Here is a 23,712-nt window from a genome sequence, read left to right on the forward strand (position 1 = left end):
GGAGCTCTTCTTAATATTTTGACACCAAAATCATGTCGATACACCTTACCGACTGCGAGTAAAGCCACCCACGCTTTAACTTGACAGACTGTATATAATATTATTAACTTAAAATCTTTCAGCTGTATCTCTAAATATTCAATATTTCATTTTAGTTCGTCGCCAAATACGTTGGTGGTCCAGTGGATAACACTTTCGGCCTATCTAATCCTGCCGTTTATTCGAGGTAAGGTTTGGTCCTCCACCTGCTTGATTAATAATTTATCTAATCATTATAGAGTTTATTTTAGAAGCAAATTGCACAGAAAAGTACTCTGAAAATTATTTCAGTGCTTTAAGAATGTAGTATTTATTATTCCAAATTTGAAAGAGAAAGAAGAATATTTATAATTATATAGTTTCAGAATTTTTTAGTATTTCTTAACGTACTGCATGAAGTTATTAGTTTTAGGAAAACCAAAGCAATCGGACGTTGGAGATTTCTAAATATTCTAATTCTCGGTTGTCTTTATTTTTATAATATTTTCAAAATAGTGTCTTTAACACTATCTTGTTTACTATTTAATAGAACTTTTAGACATTTTTGCCACTTTGAAGTAATTGAAATTAGATTGATATCATTGTATGGAAACAGTTTTTATCAAGTCCTATTGCTTGAAGAAACTGCACTCCGCTTTATTGCTTTATTGTTTTTGTTCGGTGGTTCAATGTGCAAAATATTCGTAAAGGGCAACGCAGTTGAATTTTATGTGTTATGTGTCAAGTGCAGTTTCAAAAAATACTTGTCACTTTTCTTTCAATATTGGGGATTCACGCACGTTTATCTCCCAGTATTAAATCCCATTTTTGTAAATTTGATCAAATGAGATTTAAGGAAGGCATAAAACAGAGACTGCTTGTCTAAAAATATGGACAATAACACATATTTTAAGAAGAGATTTTAACATATTTTATACAAAATATAAAAGACAGAAATACTCAATGAGAATCAAAACTTTCTAGAGAGCATTGAAAGTTAATTAACTGAAAGATAAAGCTAATGTTTAATGTTCTGTAGAAAACACATAGAAGCATAAGCAACTTTTTTTTTTAATTTAGTTAGAAGATATTTGTGGGCTGTTAACAAAACTAAAACTAACACCTTGTGAATAATATTTGTGTTACTAATAAATGAAATGTATGTTAAGAACTGCGTCTAGAAGTAAGCAACCGCTTCGTTTTGTTTCAAAGTTGATTTCATTTATTTTTAATTCGCACAAGGGACTTCATCTCAAACTAATTACCTACGTTAGCTCCGCTATCATCACCAGAGGCAATTGTGGATCACCGGGGTAAATATGGATCGAGGTATTATTCCGTAGAAATTTTCTTATATCAATCTGATCACAAAATCATAAAAATTCACTGAATCATAGAGTATCAGTGTTGATCGATATTTACCCCGAATGATCAATAATTAACCCGGTTGACTGTAGTCATTTATACAATAGGCACGCTAGATATTTATACAGTAAACAAGCGAGACATTTATACCCTTTTATTTATTGCGCTCTTGTGAATCTAATCTTGAAAGTCATGTCAGTTTATAAACACCAATCATTTTTACCACCAATCGGATGTAGGTAGATTTTATGAAACAAGAGAAACATTTATGAACAAAAATATGTGCTCCATAATCAAACTTTGTAACTAATAGGAAAAAATTAAAATTGCTCAAATTTGGCTTTAAATAAAATAATAAAACTTATCATCTACAAGTCCGAACATTTGACATATAATCACTAAATTGACAGCTTACACGACTAGGAGTAGTCTACGCTACTTATCTATCTAGATAATTTATTCATGTTTGCATTCACAATTTTGCACTGTTGGAATCACTATTTTATAACTGCATAGTGATTTAAGTGTAGATATTTTTATTTTACAATAGCACGAGGGAAATCAATCATTTTCTCAGGCGAATTTTTTTGCTCCAACTTCATCAGAAATTGTGTAAAATGTTCATTTGTGTCGTAGAGTATTTTTTCGTATCACGAGTGAAGCCGTTCGTATTTTACTCTAAGATAAAAATTTATTATCGTTCACCGTTTTCGACGACTAAATCAATCCTCTAATAATATTAAGCCCTAATCCTCCTGTTCTCCCAATCAAAAGAAAATTAAAGAAAGAGAAAGTTTTCGTATAATGTAAATATTCTCTATCCTATTAGTATTGTTTTTTTCTGTTATGTTTGCATGTGATTTTGTGTAGTGAACTCAAACATAACAATTTTAATTAGAATTTGTGATTGTACAATTGTTTATATATAATTTGAAATATTTGTTTCTTTCTTTTGTTATTTTAACATTCCTTCTATCCTACACGACTTTCTTATTTATATATTCTGTTTTTAATTTTAAGCATTGACTGTAGCGTGCTGTAGTTTTTTTTTTTGACTAAAAATTATGTCTCATACTGTTCGTATAACTGAGATTTTGGTAGTCAAAAAGTATAAAAATTTTATATTTGTACCGTCGTTCTCAAATGTTTATTTTTTATCGAAACATGAATTTTACTCGAATTCAGAAATTTTATTTTTCTGTGAATTTGCAGTGCATTTGAATTTGATTAATTTTATTAATATTAAAAACTGAAAAATTTAGATTGTTGAAACTTTAAACCTTATAATTTATTCATTCGTTATTTACGGCTCAAAATTATACAACAAATTTCTAGTCAAAGCTAATTGTTCAAGTAAATGAAAAAATTAGGGAAGTGACAGTTAAAATAAAACATGTTTCTCAGACCATCTTGATATTCGTTAACTGATTAGATACAAATTATCTCTGGTAAAAATTTGTTTATCGAAGATTGTTCAAATATTTATTGTCCAAAATTGGAGTTGTTGCATGAAATTTCAGAAATATTTGTTAATCATATTACCAAATAAACAACTTTCCACTAAGAAAGATTAAATAACTAAAGGATTCACGGCAAAACTACGTAAGTTTGAACACAAAACAATCCAGGAAAGCAAAACGCTCTGAAAATTCGAATTATTAAAAAGAAAGATTTAAGTATTTTCGAAAGTTAATAGAGCTCTATATGTATCTATACAAAATTATTAAGGCAAAGTTAATACTTTCCCACAAAAATATTTTCAAAAGTTGTCCTCTTTCATATCCACGTAAGTGTCATTACATTTTTTGTTGATTTTTAAATTGTTTTTTAAAACGAGTCAAATAGAAAGGTCAAAAGCGAAAAATTACATTTTTCTCAATATTTGAAACCTTTCAAACAAATTATTTTGTCATAAAATCATTGGGAAACAAATAGCGCAAAATCTAATAGATGATTTCAAAAAGTATATATATTTTAAATTGTTTAAAAATGCGAGATACGGTACAACGAATAGAGCCATTCCATTAAGTAAAAAAAATATAAAATGTATGTTTTTAAACCATTTTTTTTATTGCGGACTCAAATGCTGATAGATAAAATTTTGTTCATCACAATGTTCGTTGGAATTTTTGAAAATCTTTTAAGACCATAAAAACTGTTTAGAAAAATTAGCATTTGTATGGTTATGCCGTGATACTCTTCAACTTATTTCGTATTTCATCAGTAAAAATTGTTGTTAGTAGCCCAATGTTAAATTCTATGTCTAGGATGTTTTCAATTAAATTAACTTAAGCACATTTATTATATATAACCTTGGATTTTAGTTTGCAAAGGTTTTGTAATTAATATTAAAAGATTAAATTGGTCAAATAATCATTTTATGCAACAATTCCATTTCAATATAAATCGTTACTTGAGATTTACTTCATGGTTTTTACATGTTTCGTAAAAATGCTCAAAATTATATGTAATTTAAAATTAAATAAATCAATTATTTCTCTCTTTGTATATTAGAAGTTATTCAAAAACATCGGAAGGACAAATTTAAAATGTTTGAAGTTTAAGAATATACAATAGAAAATTGATTAATTTAAGAGTCTTTTAATAAAAAAAACCCCTTTTCAAAAATCGAAAGATATCCTTTTTTGCCTCGTTTTTTTCAAAATAAAAAGGTTTTCTTACGAGACAGATGTACTCACTTATGTATTTTTTCAAGAACCAAGTACTGGCCCTTAAAGCGGTTAAGAGCATGTCCAAATAGATTACGTAACCCGATTCCTAATTTATCGACATTTTTTCATCATACTCCTGTCCATTTGAAATAAGATACACTCAACTCCAGATTCTTTTCCGACCTTGGGACCGAATTATGTAGTGTTTGACCTAGGGACAGTAGGACACAGCAGCGTCAAGAGAGTGTCGACGTAAACAACTTCAGATGCGGCATTGACTATTCGAGCATACAGGCTGTCAAGAGACACTCAGGGGGAAGACAGAAGCAACCAAGCGTGTGAAGCCGGCAATTCATCGGACGGCAAAGAATCGGGAGTTAAGTGTATCGACTTGAAAAATTGGGGATGTAAATAAGAGGCACTTAGGAACGTTTGTCAAATCTAAAAAAATTTGATTATAATTCTTTTCATAAAATAAATAGTTTTTTAAATTATAAGAGTTGCGGGATAGATAAAAGCTCATTCGTGTCTCTTATTTACATACATACCTTTTCAACTATCTTCAAATCGATATCTCATTTCATGTGGGCAGCAATGCAAGGGAAAAGAATCTCAGTAAGGTAGGAATAGAGTCACGTAATTAATGTTGGACATGTCCTGACGCAAAATTGTAATTACCCACTTCTTTTTGCCATTGATAATACAAATATCAGAATTCTTCAGCTTATTATCAAAATAATTAATATATCAGGATGTGTTTTAAGAAATTATAAAAAGGCATAAAAATACATATCTGTCGGATAAGAAAAAAATTGGTTTTGAAAAATTGGATAACGTTTCTAACTGCACAGTTCCTTCACTCGGTGTAAGAATTTATTGAACTCTTCTTTTTTGTGCTATTCTGAAAGTTTAAACAAATAAATAACAAGCAGGAGAATAAAAAAAAAGTAAAAAGAAATTGAAAAAAGTTACGCTGTACACAATACTTTACACTTTATACTATATTTTTTTGGGCTTTCAGAATGACGAAAAATGAATAAAAAATTCTTATACGAATGAAGAACCAATTGAATATTTGGAATATGCTATAAATAATATGTGTCACGTGTAGGGTAACTTTTCGTAGAAATGAAATTCGTGATACAAAGTAATTTTATTTTTGCAACACCCACCTCGAAAGTAAGGACTTCCATGACACTAAATGATGTGCGAATTGCTTCAATCAAGCAGACGGTGCGTGAATAATATTGGCTCATGCGCACTTTAGAAATGAGCAGTTTTGCACACTGGAAAATAAAAACATTCTTTGAACAAAGTTGTACATTTGGTCTCCAGTCCCTGCATCAGAGCGGCCGGAACTCGTAATGGCCGTAATAAGTCGTAAACCAACGTTCAGCAGAAACAGTGTCGTTATCGAGCTGAATTCAGCCGAAGTGTTCGAAATTTTTAAGTTTGTACCAAAAGGCGTTCACAGAGCACTTTTTGTTCTTGTCGAAGGTGCTCTGTGGTTGGTGTTCCGGCTATTAGGGGATACGGCTGAACGTTTTTAATTGGTCAACGCCGCATGTCGGCCATTCCGAGATCCGGCCGTTCTGGTGCATGAGCTGGAGGCCTAAAACTTTGGCTCAAAATCACCAAACGGATTGGGAAATTTGTCTTATGTTGCAAGTTTCACACTAGTTGGCAATGGCCTATTTTTCGCACTTGTATCACAAACCTACTAGTAGTGAAGATATTTATTCGATACGAAAAAAGCTTACTTTGTATCGTTTGTATCACGAATTTCACCCCCTGATAAGTTGCCCGTCTTTTACCTTAACAGCAGCGCCATCTGACTTCCCCGTAGTTCCAGACTAGTGGCACTGTTGTCGCTAAACTCGTTCTGGAAAAAGGGGGAAGATCATGCACTTTTGTAATTGGAAGTTTTAGCAACCCTTTACTGACACTCATTCTCATGTTCTGAATTCTTACTGGCATCTCATTAGCAATGACTCTTTTCCTTCTATTCATAGCTTTGTCAACACTTCGGAAGTATCCCTGGACGCCTAAACATATATCCAGTTCTAAAAGAAAGTGCCCAAAGAAATTAGTATACATGAATTATATTCTAGAACCATTACCATTATGAATAAGACATAAATTCGCGACTTTTGTGACGTCTGCCTGATGTGCCATATGGTACATGCTGCTGTGACTGCTACTGCCAAGGTATGTGCTAGAGGTGTGTGGACTTCAGAATCTGGATCCGATACTCCAATCAGATATGACCTTAATTCCAACAGTTATTCGGTATCTAAAATTCTCTAATTATCTCAATTTTCATTATTCCTTTGATTATCAATTATCATTGTTAGATATAGAATTAAATATATTAAAGATTCTGCTTGGGGTATCAGTATCATGAACCAGATACTGATAATGTTCAGTGGCGCCGGTCTTGGCTGAAAAATGTATGTCGAAAAAGCTGCTAAAGTATCTGTCAAAATTATGTGCGAGGGCTTAATCAGTACTGAATTCAGATGTGTACGTATTTCTTGAATTCTTTTAATTATTTACAATTCTTTTGAATTTATATATAAATTTATTTCTATAAAATCTTGTACGTAATTTCCTTTAATTCTCTGAACTTTTATTTTTCTTGATTTCTTTTAATTCTAGCAAATTCATTGAATTCCTATAATTAATTTGAATATTTTTTAACTCATTTTATTCATTTGAATGTCTTTCATTCGCTTGAATTATTTTAAACTATTTCCAATCCTTTTTCATTACGTTTTCTAACATTTACTTAATTTTGTTTATATTTGAATTCACATTTCCTTTGAATCACTATCAATTCTTTAACAAATGCTTTCGATTTTTCCAAATTTACATGTGAACTCGTTTGAATTCCACTTGAATTTAATTACATTTTTTGTAATTCGTTGGCTTCTTTTGAATCCTTGGAATTTTGTTATTAAGATGTTAAGTCAACATTCCCAGTGGTTGACCCCTCGATTATATGCCTAAAATAGAACAATAGTGCTATCAATGGTAATAATAAAATAGCCTAGCGTATAAACGCCACCATTGATGAAATTCCAGTCTTGGAAAATAGAAACAAATTGTAAAACTAGTTATAATTAGTTTTGAATCAAGAGCTTAATGTGTCGCCTTGCTGAGTCGGTGTGTAGGTGTGTGTTTTTTAACCAATATTTTTTACATTTTCAATTTAATAACCCATTCTTTCTCCTTGCATGTTTTCTTTTACAAAAAAAGTATGGGACTTCGTAAGAGGTGAAGATTGGGCAGGATAGTTTAAATGGCGATTTCGAGCATATAAAACTTGTGTCACTAACTCTACAGAAGCACTGCTTGGAGATGAATTACTAACTCTACAAATATATATGATCAACGGGAATTTTATAAAAAAGGTCAAAAAGCTCTAATGAAGAGTGATAAATGAGAAAAGAAAAATTATGTAATTGTATTTCAGAACAAACCCAGCCTTTTCAGCTGATGAGGCAATGGATAGTAACAATATCTTTTCTATCAATCGAGCCGATACTGTCTTATACTAACCAATGAGCAAAAAGGATTGTATTTTTAGGATTTTTTACATGTAAAATAGATTTCGAATAGACGCTGAGTCTTGATTGTATATTCTAGGAAATCTTATACGCAAACTGATGTATATGTGATAATAAATGAAATTTTGAGCATTAATTCCTGACGTCATTGAAAGAATCGAAAATCCGAGGTAACTCACTCTAGTTATCCACTGGACTGCTCGATTGTCCGAAATGCTAATCCGAATATTACAATGTAATGCGCTTGTAATGCGGAGTACGCCAGAGTAATCCTATTGTAATACAGACATTTCGGAGTAATCCACTTACAAGTTGATTACTAAATGAATTCCTAGCAAAATTTTTTACTTTCCTACAAACTAGATTATTTTTTCACCGAATAATTGAATTTTTCAAACAAAAAATATGACTTTTCAACCGGGACTTTAGTCCAGGTTAAAAATGCATGTTTTTGGCTCGAAAACTCAATTATTCGGTGAAAGATTTATTTATTTTGTAGGAAACTCGACAATTTTGTTAGAAATTAATTTTTTTCAATTCGTCTTTTTGAATTGAAAATTTAATTACTTTGTCAGAAAAAAGTATTTTCTTTGGTCGAAAATTGAAATACATTGTTGCAAGTTCGTCGATTCTGGTTTGAAAATTTTCCTTCTTTAATTACAAATTCATTTAATTTATTGAAGTTTCATTTTCTGTTAAAAAATTAAGAATCTTGCTTAAAAATTTATCTTTTTCGTTGAAAACTGAACTATTTTGTTCAAAATTCTGTTTCTTCCTGTTAAAAATTAACTTTTTACTTGGAAAAATAACTATTTCATTTTTGAATGCAAATTCGTCTCTTTTCATTGAAAATTCCACATGCTGTGTCGAACGTTCGTCTTTTTGGTTTGCAAATTCAGCTATTTTGGTAGCAAAAAGTCTTTTCTTTGATTAAAAATTGAACTACATTGTTGAACATCAATTTTTTAACTAAAAATGTACCCATGTGTTTCATTTTTCGTAAAAGTTTTTCATTCTTAAATGAAAACTCAATTTATTAGTTGAAAATTCGTTTTTGGTAGAAAAATTAAAATTCTTGTTTAAAAATGCATCTTTTTCGTTAAAAACTTGACTATTTTGTTAAAAATTCTTTTTTTGTCTGTTAAAAATCAATTTTTTACTGAAAAAATAATTATAAAAATGGTTTGTTTTTTCTGAAAATTAATTTTTTTAACTGGAAACTTAATTATTTTATTTTTTATTGTAAATTTATCTTTTTCAGTTGACAAATTAACTATTTAGTTGAAAATTGAATTCAGTGACAAAATAATTTATTTTGTAGGAAATTCTTTTCTTTGGTTAAAAAATTTAATTTATATATATTGTTGAAATTGAGATGTTTTGATTAACAATTAATATTTTAACTGAAAATTTATGTGTAACATTTTTATTTGAAAGTTTATCGTTTTTAGTTAAAATTCAACTACATGATCAAAAGTTCAACTACGTTATTAAAGATTAATTTTTCTGGTTGAAGATTCCGGAATATAGATTAAAATTGTTTGGTTTAAAATATAACTATTTCGATGAAAATTCGTTTTTTTGGTTAAAAACTAATGTTTTCAACTAAAAATTTAACTATTCCACTTTTGATTATGTAAATCTATTGTATTTTTAGTTGAAAATGTATATACTTTGTTAAAAATAGGTCTTTCTACGTTAAATTTTTTTTTTAACTGGAAGTTAAACGTCATTTTTCGGTTGGAGACGCATCATTTTAGTTGTAAATTCATCTCCAGTTGAAAATTAATGTATTTTGTTAATAAATCGTGGTTTTTTGTTGAAAAATGATTAAACTGAAAATTTAATCCTTCCAGCTTAAGAATGTTCATTTTAGTTCAAATATAATCTCTGGAAATTTAACTATTTTGTTTTAAAATCGTTATTTTTGGGCTACAATCTGAATTTTTACAATTGAAAATTAAATGAAGTTTTTGGTTGAAAACGTATATTTTTTTAGTTGAAATTGTATGTATTTTGTTGAAACTTCGTCTTTTTGGTTGACTCTGTTTTTTATTTAAAATTAACATGTGCTTAACTTACATATCAACTATTCGATTATTCGTTGAGAATGCACCTCTTTTTCAAAAATTTTATTTTTCATTTTTATGTTTCGTTTTTTTCTTGCCCAGATTAACTGTTCGATTATTTGTGGAAAATTGATCTTCCTTCGTTGCAAATTTAACTATATTTGGTAGAAAATGTATCCTTTTTAGTTGAAAATTCAACTATTTCGTGAAACATTCGTGTATTTGGTTTTAGGTTCCTCTTTTTTCTGTAGATAATTCATATTTTTCGTTTAAAATTGAACTATTTAGTCAAAAGTTAATCTAGTTATTTTGAAAATTCAACATTTTTTCAAAACTAATCTTTTTTGGTTAAAAATTCGCAAGAGTCTAGTTCAGGAGAAGTAATCCACTATAAGTTGATACAATCCAGAGTAAGCCTATGTAATCCGAAATAAGGGAAGGCCGGAGTATTCCCCCTCCGTTGGACCGCATTTTTAAGAATTGTTACCCCCTCGCTAAAATTCCATCTACAATTTGGTCAAACTGCTACCAATAGTGCATAATTACATGCATAATTGCATATAGATCACCATATAAGGTTAAGAGTAATATTAAAAATACAAATTCTCTTCAAACATTCTCTATATTTCACAAACTTTCAATCGTTTTTATAATTAATACTTTATCACAAAATTGCCTTCCTTAAGTAACTTATCGACGTAAACATTGCAAAGGAGCATACGTTAAAAAAACTAGTTTAGTTAAAAAATGTACAAATCGCCTGACTATACTCATTAAAATTCATATGGGCTCATTTCGCAAAATAGGCTCCAGGAAAGGTGAGTTAAAAGAATGAGCTGCTTCATCTACTGAATAAAGTACAGCTTGTACGTATTCAAGACTCGACTGTAGACGCCACAATAAATAGTATAGTTCACATCAAGTGAACTTAATTAATTTTCTTCAGGCTTCACTTCATCCAATCATTACTGCACAGTCTTTCATGGTCAAATTTAAGGAAAACACATCAAGAGCAAAAATCTTTTGATATTATGCAAATTGGCGATACCAAAAACTTCTCTCCTTCTGACTTATTGGATTTTATCATTGAATCAACATTATAATTATAATATATTATATGTACCCAAACGAATATGAGGCGAGAATTTGGTCGATTCCTAAGTTAACTTCTGGAAGATCAGACTTTCGGAAACTTTAAACGTTAAAAAATTCAGAAGAGATAAAAATAATACAATTTCATGCTCGTTGTATAAACCTTGAGGTAGCGTAGTTCCAATTACATTGGCTCAGTCGTGAGTCGTAAATAATACTGGGCGTGTTCCCGTTTATGATGCCAGTACACCAATCCAATAATCAGCATTAGTATCAATATCAACATCAATACGGATGCCGTTAAAATTTCTGAAACGGATTAGATATTTTTATTTTTTAGGGAGGCTATTAACACCGGCTTTGTACATTTTCAAATAAAAGCTCTCAAAACAAAACGTATACTTTGAAGCGTTTAAGCCTTTGTTGCACATATTTTTCTGTTCAGTGATTTTACTTCAAAATTCTTACTCGGGGATTTTTGGGGTCACTGATTACGAATCTGAACTCAGAATTTCGAAATTTTCAATTCAAGATGGCGATTTCGAAATTTTGAAAAAAATAGATATATGAGCTTGAAAATCCCTACTTGGGGATTTTTGGGGTCGCTGATTACGAATCTGAAGTCAGAATTTCGAAACAAATTCCATAAATGCCTACATTATTAAAATCAAAGTATTCAAAATCCCATCTACGATTTCGAAGATTTACGTATCAACGTAAATTAAATTTAATCGACTAATTTGAATTTGAATTTAGGAACTTGAAATTTGTAATCGGCGTCTCCAAAAACCCCGAGTATAGATTTTCAAGCTCGTATATCTCTTTTCAAAATGTTGGAACCGCCATCTTGAATCCGCCATCTTGAATATGAATATTTCCAAATTCTGACTTCAGATTCGTAATCAACGACCCCAAAAACCCGCGAGTATAGATTTTCAAGCTCGCATATCTCCAAAATTTTGGAACCTCCATCTTGAATTTAAATATTTTCAAATTCTGAATTCAGATTCGTAATCAGCGACCCCACAAACCCGCGAGTAGGGGTTTTTAGTTTATTATGTTGAATAGATTATTCAAAAATGAATTCTTTAGAAAAAAGGTATTTTTTTCGTTTTTTATTTATATAACAATTATTATAAGCTATTAAGTCAAAAAAGCTATATTCTTATGTTCTCTTACTAATAAATTAGCTAATGAATAAAAAAACTCTACCTAATACATTATAAATTAATTAAGTGGCAAAAATCTGAAGTTAAGTTGGTGGGATCCCACCGTGCAACTAAGGGTTCAAAATCAAAATTAAACCATTTCAAACATTAACGGTCAAAAATCAAAACTTTCAAAATTGAACTGCGCTGGTAATAAAGTTATATTTCTCATAACTTCAAAACTTAGTGCAGTGTTTAAAGTAATAAATTGAAAAAAGTAGATATTTTTAAAACACTGCAGTAAATTTTTATGGTTAGTTAATAAAAATATAACTTCCTTGCCAGCACAGAGGATGTTATATTAAATATATACTTTTGAAAAATTATCATATATTATTTACTTTTTATTATTGTATTATATTATATATTACTCTAAGCGAGGAAGACACGCTTAATGCAGATTTTGTGTGACGTTAATTTTCATTATTTAACAATTAAGGATTACAGTTGTAAATTGTACAATTTAGAATGATTACTAGTTGAACACAAAAAAATTGTTCTAATTAGAATGCATTCTATATACAATTTTTCCTTCCAATCTAAAATGAAATCTTACAATTTTGAACGAATGAATTCAAAATTATTCAATTGCATAAGATACTAGTTTAAAATATTCCATTTTATAAAGTATCAAATTAAAATTATGAAACTTGTATCACTTTCAATACAGAATTATTGAACCTTGTAGAATTTCAAAAAGAAGTAGTATCTACAATTAAGTTTTGAATTAGCTTTTGTTTAATTTCAAACGTTTATAATTTTAAATTGTCCAATTCAAAAAATGTAAATCTGAGATGATCGCGACTTATTGGAATTTGATCCTTCTAAAATAATAATAATTAAAGTATTTGAAAAATTTTATTTCTAAACTCTGCATGTTTGAACGATTTAAATTTGAAACCATACAATTCTGAATGTTCCAATAAAAAATTATTCAAAACGTTTAATTCAAAGGTTTTGTTTTAAATGCTTTTGAATCATTATAAATCAATATTCAAGACTTGAAACTTGAAATTGTTCAACTGTATTAAGACTTTAAATTTTGTATTGTAGAAGATTGAGCGATTCAAATGGTCTCATTTATTTTTAATCTAAAATTATTTAATTTGTACGTTTTCAGTTTAATTATTTAACTATAAGATTTTCAATGGGAAACTGTATAACTATGAATAATTAAAAATTTTAACTTGGCAGTGTTTACTGCTTTAATTCTAAATTGTACCACTTTAAAACTGCCGCGTCTAGCCTCGTTTAAGTTCAACCTAAAAGTACTTGCACATCCAGTTTTTCTGCTGTACGTGGTTCGGGGATGTCCCCCGGTTATTTTGAGACAAGGGAAAAAAACCATACTACACGTATTTTTGAAAAAAGATTTTTGCATTTTTAACAATTAAACATATCATTTTTCTCCAAAACGAAGCAAAACACGGATAGCAGTTTAAAGTTCAAAATTTTTCAGACCGAATCCATCTCAAATAATACAGGTCCCTACACTTGAAATCGCAGAACCTGTCAAGGGCGAAATATGTTGTTTTTTTAGAGAAATTTCAGGTAATGCGTATTTTTCCGAAGTGCAAACGGAATTTTTTTTAAGTTATGCGTATTTGAATGTTGTGCTTTGTTATTCAAAAAATCCGATCCTTCAAAATCCGCCGCAAAATTGAAAAATTGTTTAAAATTAACAAGATGGCTGCGGTTTTTTTAACTGTGATGCTTGCTAAATAACTTCTGTATCTAGGAGAATTCTTTTTTATCACAAATGAATTTTCTACTTTTCTTTGAAACATTGGTAGATACGAGAAAACGAGAAGGTAAAAATTTTTACGTCAAAAAAAGTTTTATGAAAAATGTCTTGTTCTTTTGCGATATTTTTCATAGTCTACGAAAAAATCTACATTTTTAGGGGGGAAAAGATTCTCCTGAAATTAAACTTTTTCAGGTTATCAAAATATGAAGAAAATAACAAAAAAGATTTTCTTAAAAGCCCTACCTTTGTTATTTTACTGTAACTTTTTTTTTTAAGTTTCTACTAATAATAGAAAGGCATCTTAGTAGCATGATGCAGGCTAAACCATTTTTGAGGTCAGGAGAATTTTTTCCCCCTAAAAATGTAGTTTTTGAGTTTTTTTTTTCGTAAACTATGAAAAATATAGCATAAGAACAAGAGACATTTTTCATATATAACTTTTTCAGACGTGCAAACTTTTATCTTTATAAAATTCAGTTGTAACAAAAAAGAATTCTTCTAGCTACAAAAGTTATATAGAAGGCATAAAACTTAAACGATAGCTTCATTATCAAAGTACAAGTTAAAAAAAAAATTGACAAAAAATTTAAAAGTGAGTTTTTTTAGAAAATCGATTTTTAGTTTTTCAGAAAAACCGCTGCAACAAGATATTTCAGCTTTCTGAACTTTTGTGCTCTTTCCAGATATATATTTTGTTTTATTTAATACATTTTTCCAAAAAATATAGAAAAAAGCAATTAAAATCGACTAAAATAGCATTTAGTTTAACGAACTTTAACAATTTATTTTTAAAAACGTTCCTTTTTAGTTCACTGACTATGTAAAGATTATGTTCCATGAAATTGTTAAGGTTCATGAGCTTCAAAGTAGGGAAAAAATAGTTTTTATCTCTAAAATTGTAAAAATATAAGTTTGACCTATTTTAAATCTTTTTTTTCTCGAAAACAAAGCAAAATAGGAATAGCAATTCATAGTTCGAATTTAAATTATGATATTCAACTAAAAAAACTTTTAAAAACTCTTGAAGTTCGTTAAACTAAATGCTATTTTAGCCATTTTAATATAATTTTCATACTTTTTTTTAGAATTTTGGTTAAAATACGTTAAAATACGTTTTAAAAAACAAAATGTTATAGTTCGTTAAACTAAATAATATTTTTGTCGATTTTTACCCATTTTTTCTATATTTTTGAAAAAATATATTTTGAACTGTAAACTGCTACTCATATTTTGCGTCGATTTTGAGAAAAATGAGATTTTTAATGGTTAAAAACGAAAAACTCCTTTTCCTGAAAAACGCGTACTTTCGGGTTGAACTTAATTAAGGCTAGCCGTGCTGCCTAATGTACAAAATATCAAACTGCAATTTTTTAATATATTTTCTTTCAATTCAAATCATACGTTTAAAAGACTTGAATGGTTTTTAATAGATCATTTTGAAAATTGACTTCATAAGTAATTAAAAAAAGCGACCAAAAGTAAAAAAGGAAAGTATTTTGAAAGGAGGAATGCATTTAAATGATAAATACCTATAATTCCTGTACTATTCATGTACTCATTTGACTCAAATCTAAGTCTACATTCTTGCTCCCAATTTTCTGGTATGAGACTTTTCGTAAGTCTCACGAACTGGCTCAATGGACATGCTAGGATACAACCTGGCAGAGTTAATAATGTTGGCTCGTCACTTGAGTTCTTGTAAGAAATCTGTTGAAGGCAATTATTATGTTTTCAGACATTTCAAATCAACAATGTTTAACCCTCAAACGGTGCACTGGTGCAAATTCGCACCCGAAGTTTTTTCATTTTGTTGGCATTTACGCAAACACAGCTGCAGCGGATTATCCCCACATATATTCACCATATATGTTAAATATGTGTGATATATGCTATTTGTGTATTATATGTTCAATATATTTAATTATTATTATTAACATTGCAAACAAACCAATTCGCACCAGTGTACCGTTTACATATGCTGGGTTGGAGTGTATCGTTTGAGGTTTAATATTTAACTCTTCCTAATTATTTTTTAACTTCAATTTTAAACGTTTCAATTTGAAATTGTCTAATCTCGGGAAATTAAAATCATAAATACCGTAACTATGTGCTCTTTTTGAGAATTGAGCCTCAACTCCATCAAAACAGTAGCAGCGTATGGTGGACAGTGAAGATCAAATAATCCAAGAGCCATCAAGAAATTTGCAACCGTTTCGTCATGAGCACTGTATATCCATAATTTTCGATCTGGCTTCAGAGAATTTCTGGACTTTTCCACCAAATGTTGAACCATTTCACCGACTAAAAGTCCCGCCTTTAATCGCCGAAGAATTTTGTTGTAGCATGGAATCGCAAAACTTTTTTCAGCAAGAGGCTTCATCTTCTCAGGATACACATACTTTGTCCACTCCGGTAAAGGTTTGTTATAAAGTTCCTACAAATATTTTTGAAATAAGAATAAACTTACAAAACAAAATTAAAAATTATAAATCAAAAATTCCCTACGTTCTGAGGGACATACCTCGATATAAAGCGAGTTATAAAGAAACTCTATCTCTTCTAGTGAATTAATTTTCTTGCCGGAATGCTGTGTAAGGTACGAATAGAGTTTCGCATTATCTTGATCAATACGTTTCATTTCTGGCGAATTTTTCAAATTTTCCAACTCATACTCGTATCTTGGACAATACTTTTTCATTGCTAGTAAATTATCTTGTGTTTGTGTTATCGTGTGTACTGGTATTGGCATCCATTTAATACTGTCCCAAATTTGACTTCCTTTTGGAGGATATAAACCTGCTAGATTCGATTCGGCTGACATTAGAGTTCGATCGACATCCGTACTTCGGACATAAATATCATAGTATGTGTATGTCTCGGGCAAAATTTTACTATAACGATTTCTCAACCAACGGCCGAGGAGCAAGTGTTGATGTCTTCCTAACTGTTTTAAAAGGAAATTAAAACGTCAGTAAAATTCAAATGAAAGCATTTAATTTTGATTAAATAAATTAAATAAATAAAAATTTTAACTAAAACATTCGGCCCTTTTATTTTAAAAATTGAATTAAAATATTTTAATATTCTCTAAAAATATCCTGAACACTTACTAATTATTATGAATTACAAAACTTTCTAGCATGAAAATAATCATTTTCAGTAAAAGGATATATTTAACGTGAACTTCTACAGGCTACTAAAATATTTCAATCAGAACTCCTCATAACATATTTACAGTTTAAAATAAATTAATAACCCAAGTTTTCGGGAAGCTAAAATAAATAACATTTTTGCACTTAAAGTAATGGAAAAATGTTGAATATATGTAAATTTTTCCTTAAATTCCATAACATTACCAATTGATACAAATAATGTAAAATTTTCCCCTAAATCAGTTTTTTAGATAATAAACTTTTTCTAAAATGATCTCAGTGAAGTTCTTATACCAAAACACAATTTAGTAACGTTTTCAAAATGTAAACAACTTCGCATAGAAATTATAAATAAATAAGTACACAAAATGTCTTATCACGCACCTGTCCCAATCTACAATTTAAAAATTTTTGAATAATATTAACACGATTTTTGAAATATTTGAATTGGAGAGAAGATATCACTTACATTAAGTTGAAAAAGGTAAAAATTAGTTCAAGGTCTGTCCCAGAAGTTTGTTGTCTAGTCACACTGCATTACGAGTGTTAGATAAAACTCGAAAATAATTATTCAAAACATACGAGATTGTAATATAGTGTAAAATCGATTTACCAATGTTGATTCAAAATAACGATAAATAATTATCAATATTTTTGCTAATATTTTTTATAAATTGTCATTTTTCTCACATTTTTAAATCTTTTTATCTGTACTGTACATATTTTCAAAAGATTTTTTTTGTCAAAAATAAACAATTTGTTGGCAATCACCCCTACGGGCTTTTTATGTAATTATCTTTAGTCTTAAAGATCAATACTATATTCTAAATCCTCTATTTCATATTTTGACTTTTGACCATATTATTTAAATTGTATGATAAATAGAAGCATTAAATATTCTGTCAAATTTGACCATTATTTTTCAACGGAAATTAATTATTTTACTTCTATGATATTATGCAATTTGACTTAACTTCACATAAAGACCATTTTTTTAAATTCATAGAATAACTATGTCTGAATTCTTTCTTCCGGAATAAAGTTATTAATACTTTCAGATAAGCTTTTTTATTTCCTTTGAGTCATGCTTACCCCGATATGGACCTGGCTTAGTGGTATAACAATAGTAATAATAATACTCGAATGTATAAATACAAAGGGTATTTAAAAATATACATATTTACATGTTTACCAATGTATCGGTGCTCATCCAACGCCCTAATCAAGGCAATAAAAGTGATAGATTAAATAAAATTGTCATAATATCACAATCTATGAGCAAACCAAGATGTTCTGATGACGAAGGGCAGAATTTATAAGCATTTTGTTATTAGAGTGAAATTTTGGACGATAAAGAGGAACGTGGATTTTTATTTATTTTAAATTTACTTTCTTAAATTTCTATATATAAGATATTCCATTGAGGATGAGAATTGTATTAGTTTTTTTTTTATAATTTCAGAAATAATTAGAAATATGTTAATTTTATTCTACTCACTTTAATACAAAGCGTAGTTTTTTTTATTATAAAACTTGAGTATCTTAAAATTTTTTTTAATTTGTTTAATTATTTTAAACTTACATTTGTTAACTGACCAAAAGGTACAGGCCATAAGGATTCATTCCGATATGGATCGTTTGGACAAGGATCGATAGGTGTTCTATCTCCATGCCTAAAGAGCTGTAAAAACAAGTAAAAACGCCTAAGACATTTGTCTAAAATGTACCTACTCTTTATAGAATTTTTATCTTAAATAACATTAAATTAAATTCGCTTTATGTCTCAAATTTCGAACGCCGAATATTTTTTATGTAAAATTGCAATAAAGTTTGTATTTTTTCAATTGTGAGAAAAACAATTGTAAAATATGGCGGTGTTCCAATTTTTATTAAAAAACTATACTCTGTGTAAAACATAAATTAATTTGGAACATCTAGAGTTAAAAAAAATCAATTTGACTTAGAATATAGTTGAATAATTCATTAATGAAACATAAAAATCTATAAAGTGTAAGGCTTCAGCATTCAATCTTGCTGAGTAAACTTTAGTAACACGAGGTCATATTATTATAGTTAACTGCTTTTCATTAACATAAAAAGAACGAGACTAAAAAAAATTTCTATTGCGGCATATTTTAAATCTTATTCAAACACAGTTGAAAAACAATTTATAATGCAATTCATGATGTTTTCTGTTTTACAAGGTTTGAAATCAGAAGAAGTCTAAACTAGGCTGTATAACCACGTAGACAATTTTGATATGTATTTGAAAACAATAGCTCCTTTTTCCTGATGTCAGCAACATTTTCACACTGGCGTATCACATTCTATGATATTAGAGAAATTGATGTGCTGGAAGTTCTCAACGTTCAAATGAACAAAATTTTTAACTGATGACTATAAACAAGAAAAAGTGATAAAATGTTTGTTCATTTATATTGGAAATAATGTATTATTTAAACATAATTCTAATATATTAAATAGCACTTGGTGCAATATTTATGGGTAAAATAGAAATGGGGAAAAATATTCCGGCCTCTGGAACGTTCGAAATTTCAGTTACATGAGCAATTCCATCCCTTCAACAAATGAATTCGTCTCGTGAAAATAAAACAAAGAAATTCTAAAAACAAAATTATAAATATTTGATAATATTTACTTTTATTTAGTTTATTTTGTACAAAAACCGAATGTATAACAAAATTGTGTAAGAAGAAAACTATAATATTCAAATTTTCGAATTTAAAAATTGTAGTATGCAGGAAAAATTCAGATTTTTTAAATTTCGAACTTGAATTCATTTAATTTTGCTTATTTAATTTACAATTAGAATTGTTAGATCACGCAGCCGTTCATATTAAAATATTGTCCAAATTTACATAGTTGAATATTTAAAATAATTTTTGAGAATTTATATACTAAAAATTCCTGCTGTTCAATTATAATTGATTAAGATGAATTGCAGTTGAGTTATCTGTGTCTGCTTTCATAGCTGATTTGAAAATTCATTTCTTAAGCACAAATTTACTATACATGTTTTTTTAGGGTAATTGTCTTTACAAACATTTGTAGGTATTTCTTTAACTGATCAAAAAATAAGTAATAGAAACAACTCATATTTTTCTGGAGAAGAAACTAAAAATAAGTAAATATGAAGAAATAGGGTCGATAGGGTAAGTGTGATAATAGGATTATTGTGATAAAGAAAAAATTTTGAATGAAAAACAAATTATTGATTAAATTTGTTTATTACATCATAATGTTTATATCTGTTATTATTGAATGAAGGAAGATATTATATTTTTCTTCAATATCCGTCTTTTTTTTAATTGTGAAATACGAAAATACGTCAACAGTTCGGGTGGTTGAAGCAATTAATGAACTTTATTGTTGAAATCATTGATTTTTTTCAATCAATTTAGAAACCATAAAATTTAAAATAGGTCAGTTTTTCAATATAATACTGAACCTCCAATCCAAATTTTTATTTTCATTAATATTCTTATAAATTAAAGCAAATTGACACACTACGAAAGAAAATTAAAAATATTTCTTCAGGCAAATTTTTGTTAATTAAAGAAGGGAGCGATTAATAGTAGCAAGCCAAAAGATAATTTTGGCAACATCTGAAAAATATTTGAAATCTCAATATTCAAAGTATAAATTTGTAATTTTGTATCACACACGTATTACCCCCATAGACGCTAAAGTTTATAAACGAAAAAGAATAATCAAATATATTATTTTGATACTTTCCGTATAAATACTACATTTAATTATTTATAGGTTAAGTTTGATATAAATCAAAGTTTGCTTAACACAATATGGTTCATTTCAGAAGTTGAATTTAAAAAGATTTATTCCTTATGAAAGTTAACGGGATATAAATTATCAAAGCTTTGCATAAATTTAAATGAGAGAATGAGAATTTTATAACAAAATCTCATTATATATATAATGAGATTTTGTTATAAAATTCGATATATTATATAATTAGTTTTGTTTATAAAACCTAAACAAGAGTGAAAATAATAAACGATGAAAAGAGAAAGTGTTTTGAATGAAACAAGTTGCTCCAAAAACTTAAAAGCTTGAGAATTGTCTAAAAATAACCTACAAATTGTACATTTTTAAGAATGAAGCATATAAAATAAAGGTAAAGAAATGTGTTTACTTACGATATTGGCAAAAATAATCGTTCCTAAATCATCGGTATGATAATTAGAATTAGCAGCCGAACTTTCAATAATTCCGATTCCCACCACAACAAAAAACACAACAAATGGGAACATGTTTCTTCTTTTAGTTGTAGGAACTATTTTTCTTGATTTTATGGGCAATCATTTGCACAACTTAAAATAGAAAATCAAAAATATTTTAACATAGTAATTAATGAGTTTCGTAACATGATTGCAGATTGAAGGAACCTTTTTAAAAATCGAGTGAAATCGAGAGCGCGTGTAGAGGACGCGGCCGCGGGAATCGCGGGACGACGCCAATAACAAGAGAATCCAGAATGCACAGAATGAAAGCGATTCCGTCCGTGATCGAGTGAAACCCGTGAAACCAAAAGTCACTGCACATGCGTACAAGCAATCGAATGTTTACTTTTTGCAATTTTGGTCGTCTTAAATTATTTTAGGAAATATTTAATTCTAGATAATGAAACATAGTATATAAATAAAAAATTTCAACAAAAAAAAACGAAGAATTTAGAAGATTTTAAATTTAAATAATGTTTCTATTATAGCACTACTAATCATAATAAACATTATATAAATATATACATATATTTACCATAAACTCCATCAATTTTTTATTGAAAATAATTGCGAATTTTTCATCGTTCGACCAAAGTAAAATGACTGAAAATAGTAAATCTCGAATATACAAACTAACAAAAAGTAATTAATTTGGTGAATTTCATATAAATGACATAAAGCTTGTATCCCCTAGGTTGATGACACGAATATATGTGTATATCCTCCTGCCCTAAATTTAAGTCAAAATAAACACATGAAAATCAACAAAATAGACGAATTTTAAATCAAAAATAGATTAATTTTCTATCAAAGGAGAGTTTTCAGCAAAAGATTTGAGTTTTCATGCTAAAAAGTCGAATTTTGCAGAGAAAATTTTTTTCAAACCCAAGAAAGATGCTTTTTCAACCAAATAATTGCATTTTTAACAAACATTAAAATTAATTCTAGATCAAACAGTTAACTTTGCAAACAAATAGTTGAACAGATTCTTTCTTTAACCGAAATGTAGCATTTTTAACAAACAAAAAAAGAAGATTTTTCAGTCCACCGAGAAAAAAAATTTTAACGAAATTATTGAATGTTTAAATGAAAAAGCCGAAATTTTCTATAAAACAGTTAAATTTTCAAAAATGTCAATTTTCAAAAAAATAGTTTAATATTTAACAAAAATCGATCAATTTTGAAACAAAAATGGAACAGTTAAAGTTTGAGTTACATTTTTAACCAACAAATATTTTTTCGTCCAAAATGGTTGAATTTTTATGACAGACAAAATTTTCTAGAAAAAAGTTGAATTTCCAACCCAAAAATATGAATTTTCAACAAAAAAGTTAATTTTCAACCAAATAGTAGAATTTTACACAAAAAACCATCAATTTTCAACCAAAAATGGAATAGTCAAAGCTGCAGTTGAAAAAAATGGATTCTCAGCAAAAAATGAATTTTCCACAAAATAGTTTAATTTCCAAATAAAAGCGATTGATCATTTATTAATAAAATGAATTTTTAACAAAGTCTTTCAACGTTCAAACGAGCAAGGAAAACTTACAGCGAAATACATACATTTTTGATCAGAAACATGTAATTTTCAATTAAAAAAAAAGTTTTCATTAAAATAGTTTTATGTCGACCAAAAATTAGATTTTTAAACCAAAATACATGAATTCTGAACTAGAAATATAATGATAAATTTGCAATTAAGGTAATTGTCGTGCCAAAAGTTAGATATTTAAAAAAATTAGTTTTTCTATGATTTTAAGAATCAAAATATTAAAACTGATATAATTTCATATAAAAAAAACTTTTTTATGAAAATTGTTAAAGTTCACTAAATAATATTCAAATATAATTATCTGTTTAAAAAATATTTTCTTAACATAAAAAGTTCTTTTAACGATTTCACCACAGAAAAATTAACTGATAAAATTGGAAACATAAGAGTTTTAGAGAATCTTTTCCCGGAAAAAATAAGTCGTCATTTAATAAAATATAATCATTTTTCAAAATTTGGTAAAAAGTGACGGTCAGAGAAAATTCAATTGCAAAAACATGGTTAAAATGAATGTTGTTTTTGTTGTTGTGAATTTTAACATTTTTTGTAAAAAATAATATTTCAATTTAAATATTTTAATTGTTAAAATCATAGAACAATTTTTTTTCTTATATCTGACTTTTGACACAAACTCAACCTTAAAAAGAATGAACTATCAACGAAAAATAGCTGAATTTTGTGCTCACGAATTTTCAAGCATTTCAAAAAATTGTTTTTCATACGTATATTTTATATTTCTGACGACATATTCTGCGTAAGCCCCCCCCCCCTTCATACGTTTCAAATACTATCACCCCCAGCCAGTGGTAGTGTGACTTAATAATTGAAAATCTCAATTTAATAATAATATAATATTAAATTAAATAATAATATAATATATAATAATACAATAAATGATCAAAATTAGAATATTTCAAATTTGAATCTTAATTTCTAAAGAACTTAAAGACGACATTTCCAAGTTCCTTTATGAATCAACTTAATGTTAAAAAATAAAACAATCATG

At 28.3% G+C, this 23,712-nt stretch overlaps 2 protein-coding genes across 13 annotated transcripts in view; one reads left to right on the forward strand and one right to left on the reverse strand.

Moving 5' to 3' along the window:
* The window catches only part of LOC117177687 (protein Malvolio), a 31,596-nt gene extending 23,853 nt beyond the window's left edge, over nucleotides 1–7,743 (forward strand). For 7 of the 11 annotated variants that reach the window (XM_033368537.1, XM_033368539.1, XM_033368538.1 and 4 more), the window contains 2 exons: nucleotides 156–226; nucleotides 7,531–7,743. In XM_033368537.1, coding sequence (XP_033224428.1) covers nucleotides 156–226; nucleotides 7,531–7,615 — 156 coding nt within the window. In that variant the 3' untranslated portion in view covers nucleotides 7,616–7,743. Of the gene's footprint in view, nucleotides 1–155; nucleotides 227–6,067; nucleotides 6,678–7,313 lie in introns of those variants that run through there. The other 4 variants (XR_004467736.1, XR_004467737.1, XM_033368543.1 and 1 more) reach the window with 4 other exon arrangements.
* Nucleotides 7,744–10,296: 2,553 nt separating this feature from the next.
* LOC117178223 (prostatic acid phosphatase-like) lies at nucleotides 10,297–21,426 on the reverse strand. Of its 2 annotated transcripts, XM_033369531.1 has the most exons (6): nucleotides 21,071–21,425; nucleotides 18,475–18,573; nucleotides 16,262–16,684; nucleotides 15,839–16,174; nucleotides 15,270–15,447; nucleotides 10,297–11,094 (listed from the first exon to the last, which is right to left on the reverse strand). In XM_033369531.1, exons 1-6 carry the CDS (start codon nucleotides 21,182–21,184, stop codon nucleotides 10,970–10,972), a joined length of 1,275 nt encoding a protein of 424 aa, XP_033225422.1. In that variant the 5' UTR covers nucleotides 21,185–21,425; the 3' UTR covers nucleotides 10,297–10,969. The 2 variants fall into 2 exon arrangements, with proteins under 2 accessions (XP_033225422.1, XP_033225423.1); XM_033369532.1 differs by lacking the exon at nucleotides 18,475–18,573 and having other exon boundaries at nucleotides 21,071–21,426.
* Between the last annotated feature and the right edge of the window lie 2,286 nt (nucleotides 21,427–23,712).

Source organism: Belonocnema kinseyi, chromosome 8, assembly GCF_010883055.1.
Source record: "Belonocnema kinseyi isolate 2016_QV_RU_SX_M_011 chromosome 8, B_treatae_v1, whole genome shotgun sequence".
Taxonomy (NCBI): domain Eukaryota; kingdom Metazoa; phylum Arthropoda; class Insecta; order Hymenoptera; family Cynipidae; genus Belonocnema; species Belonocnema kinseyi.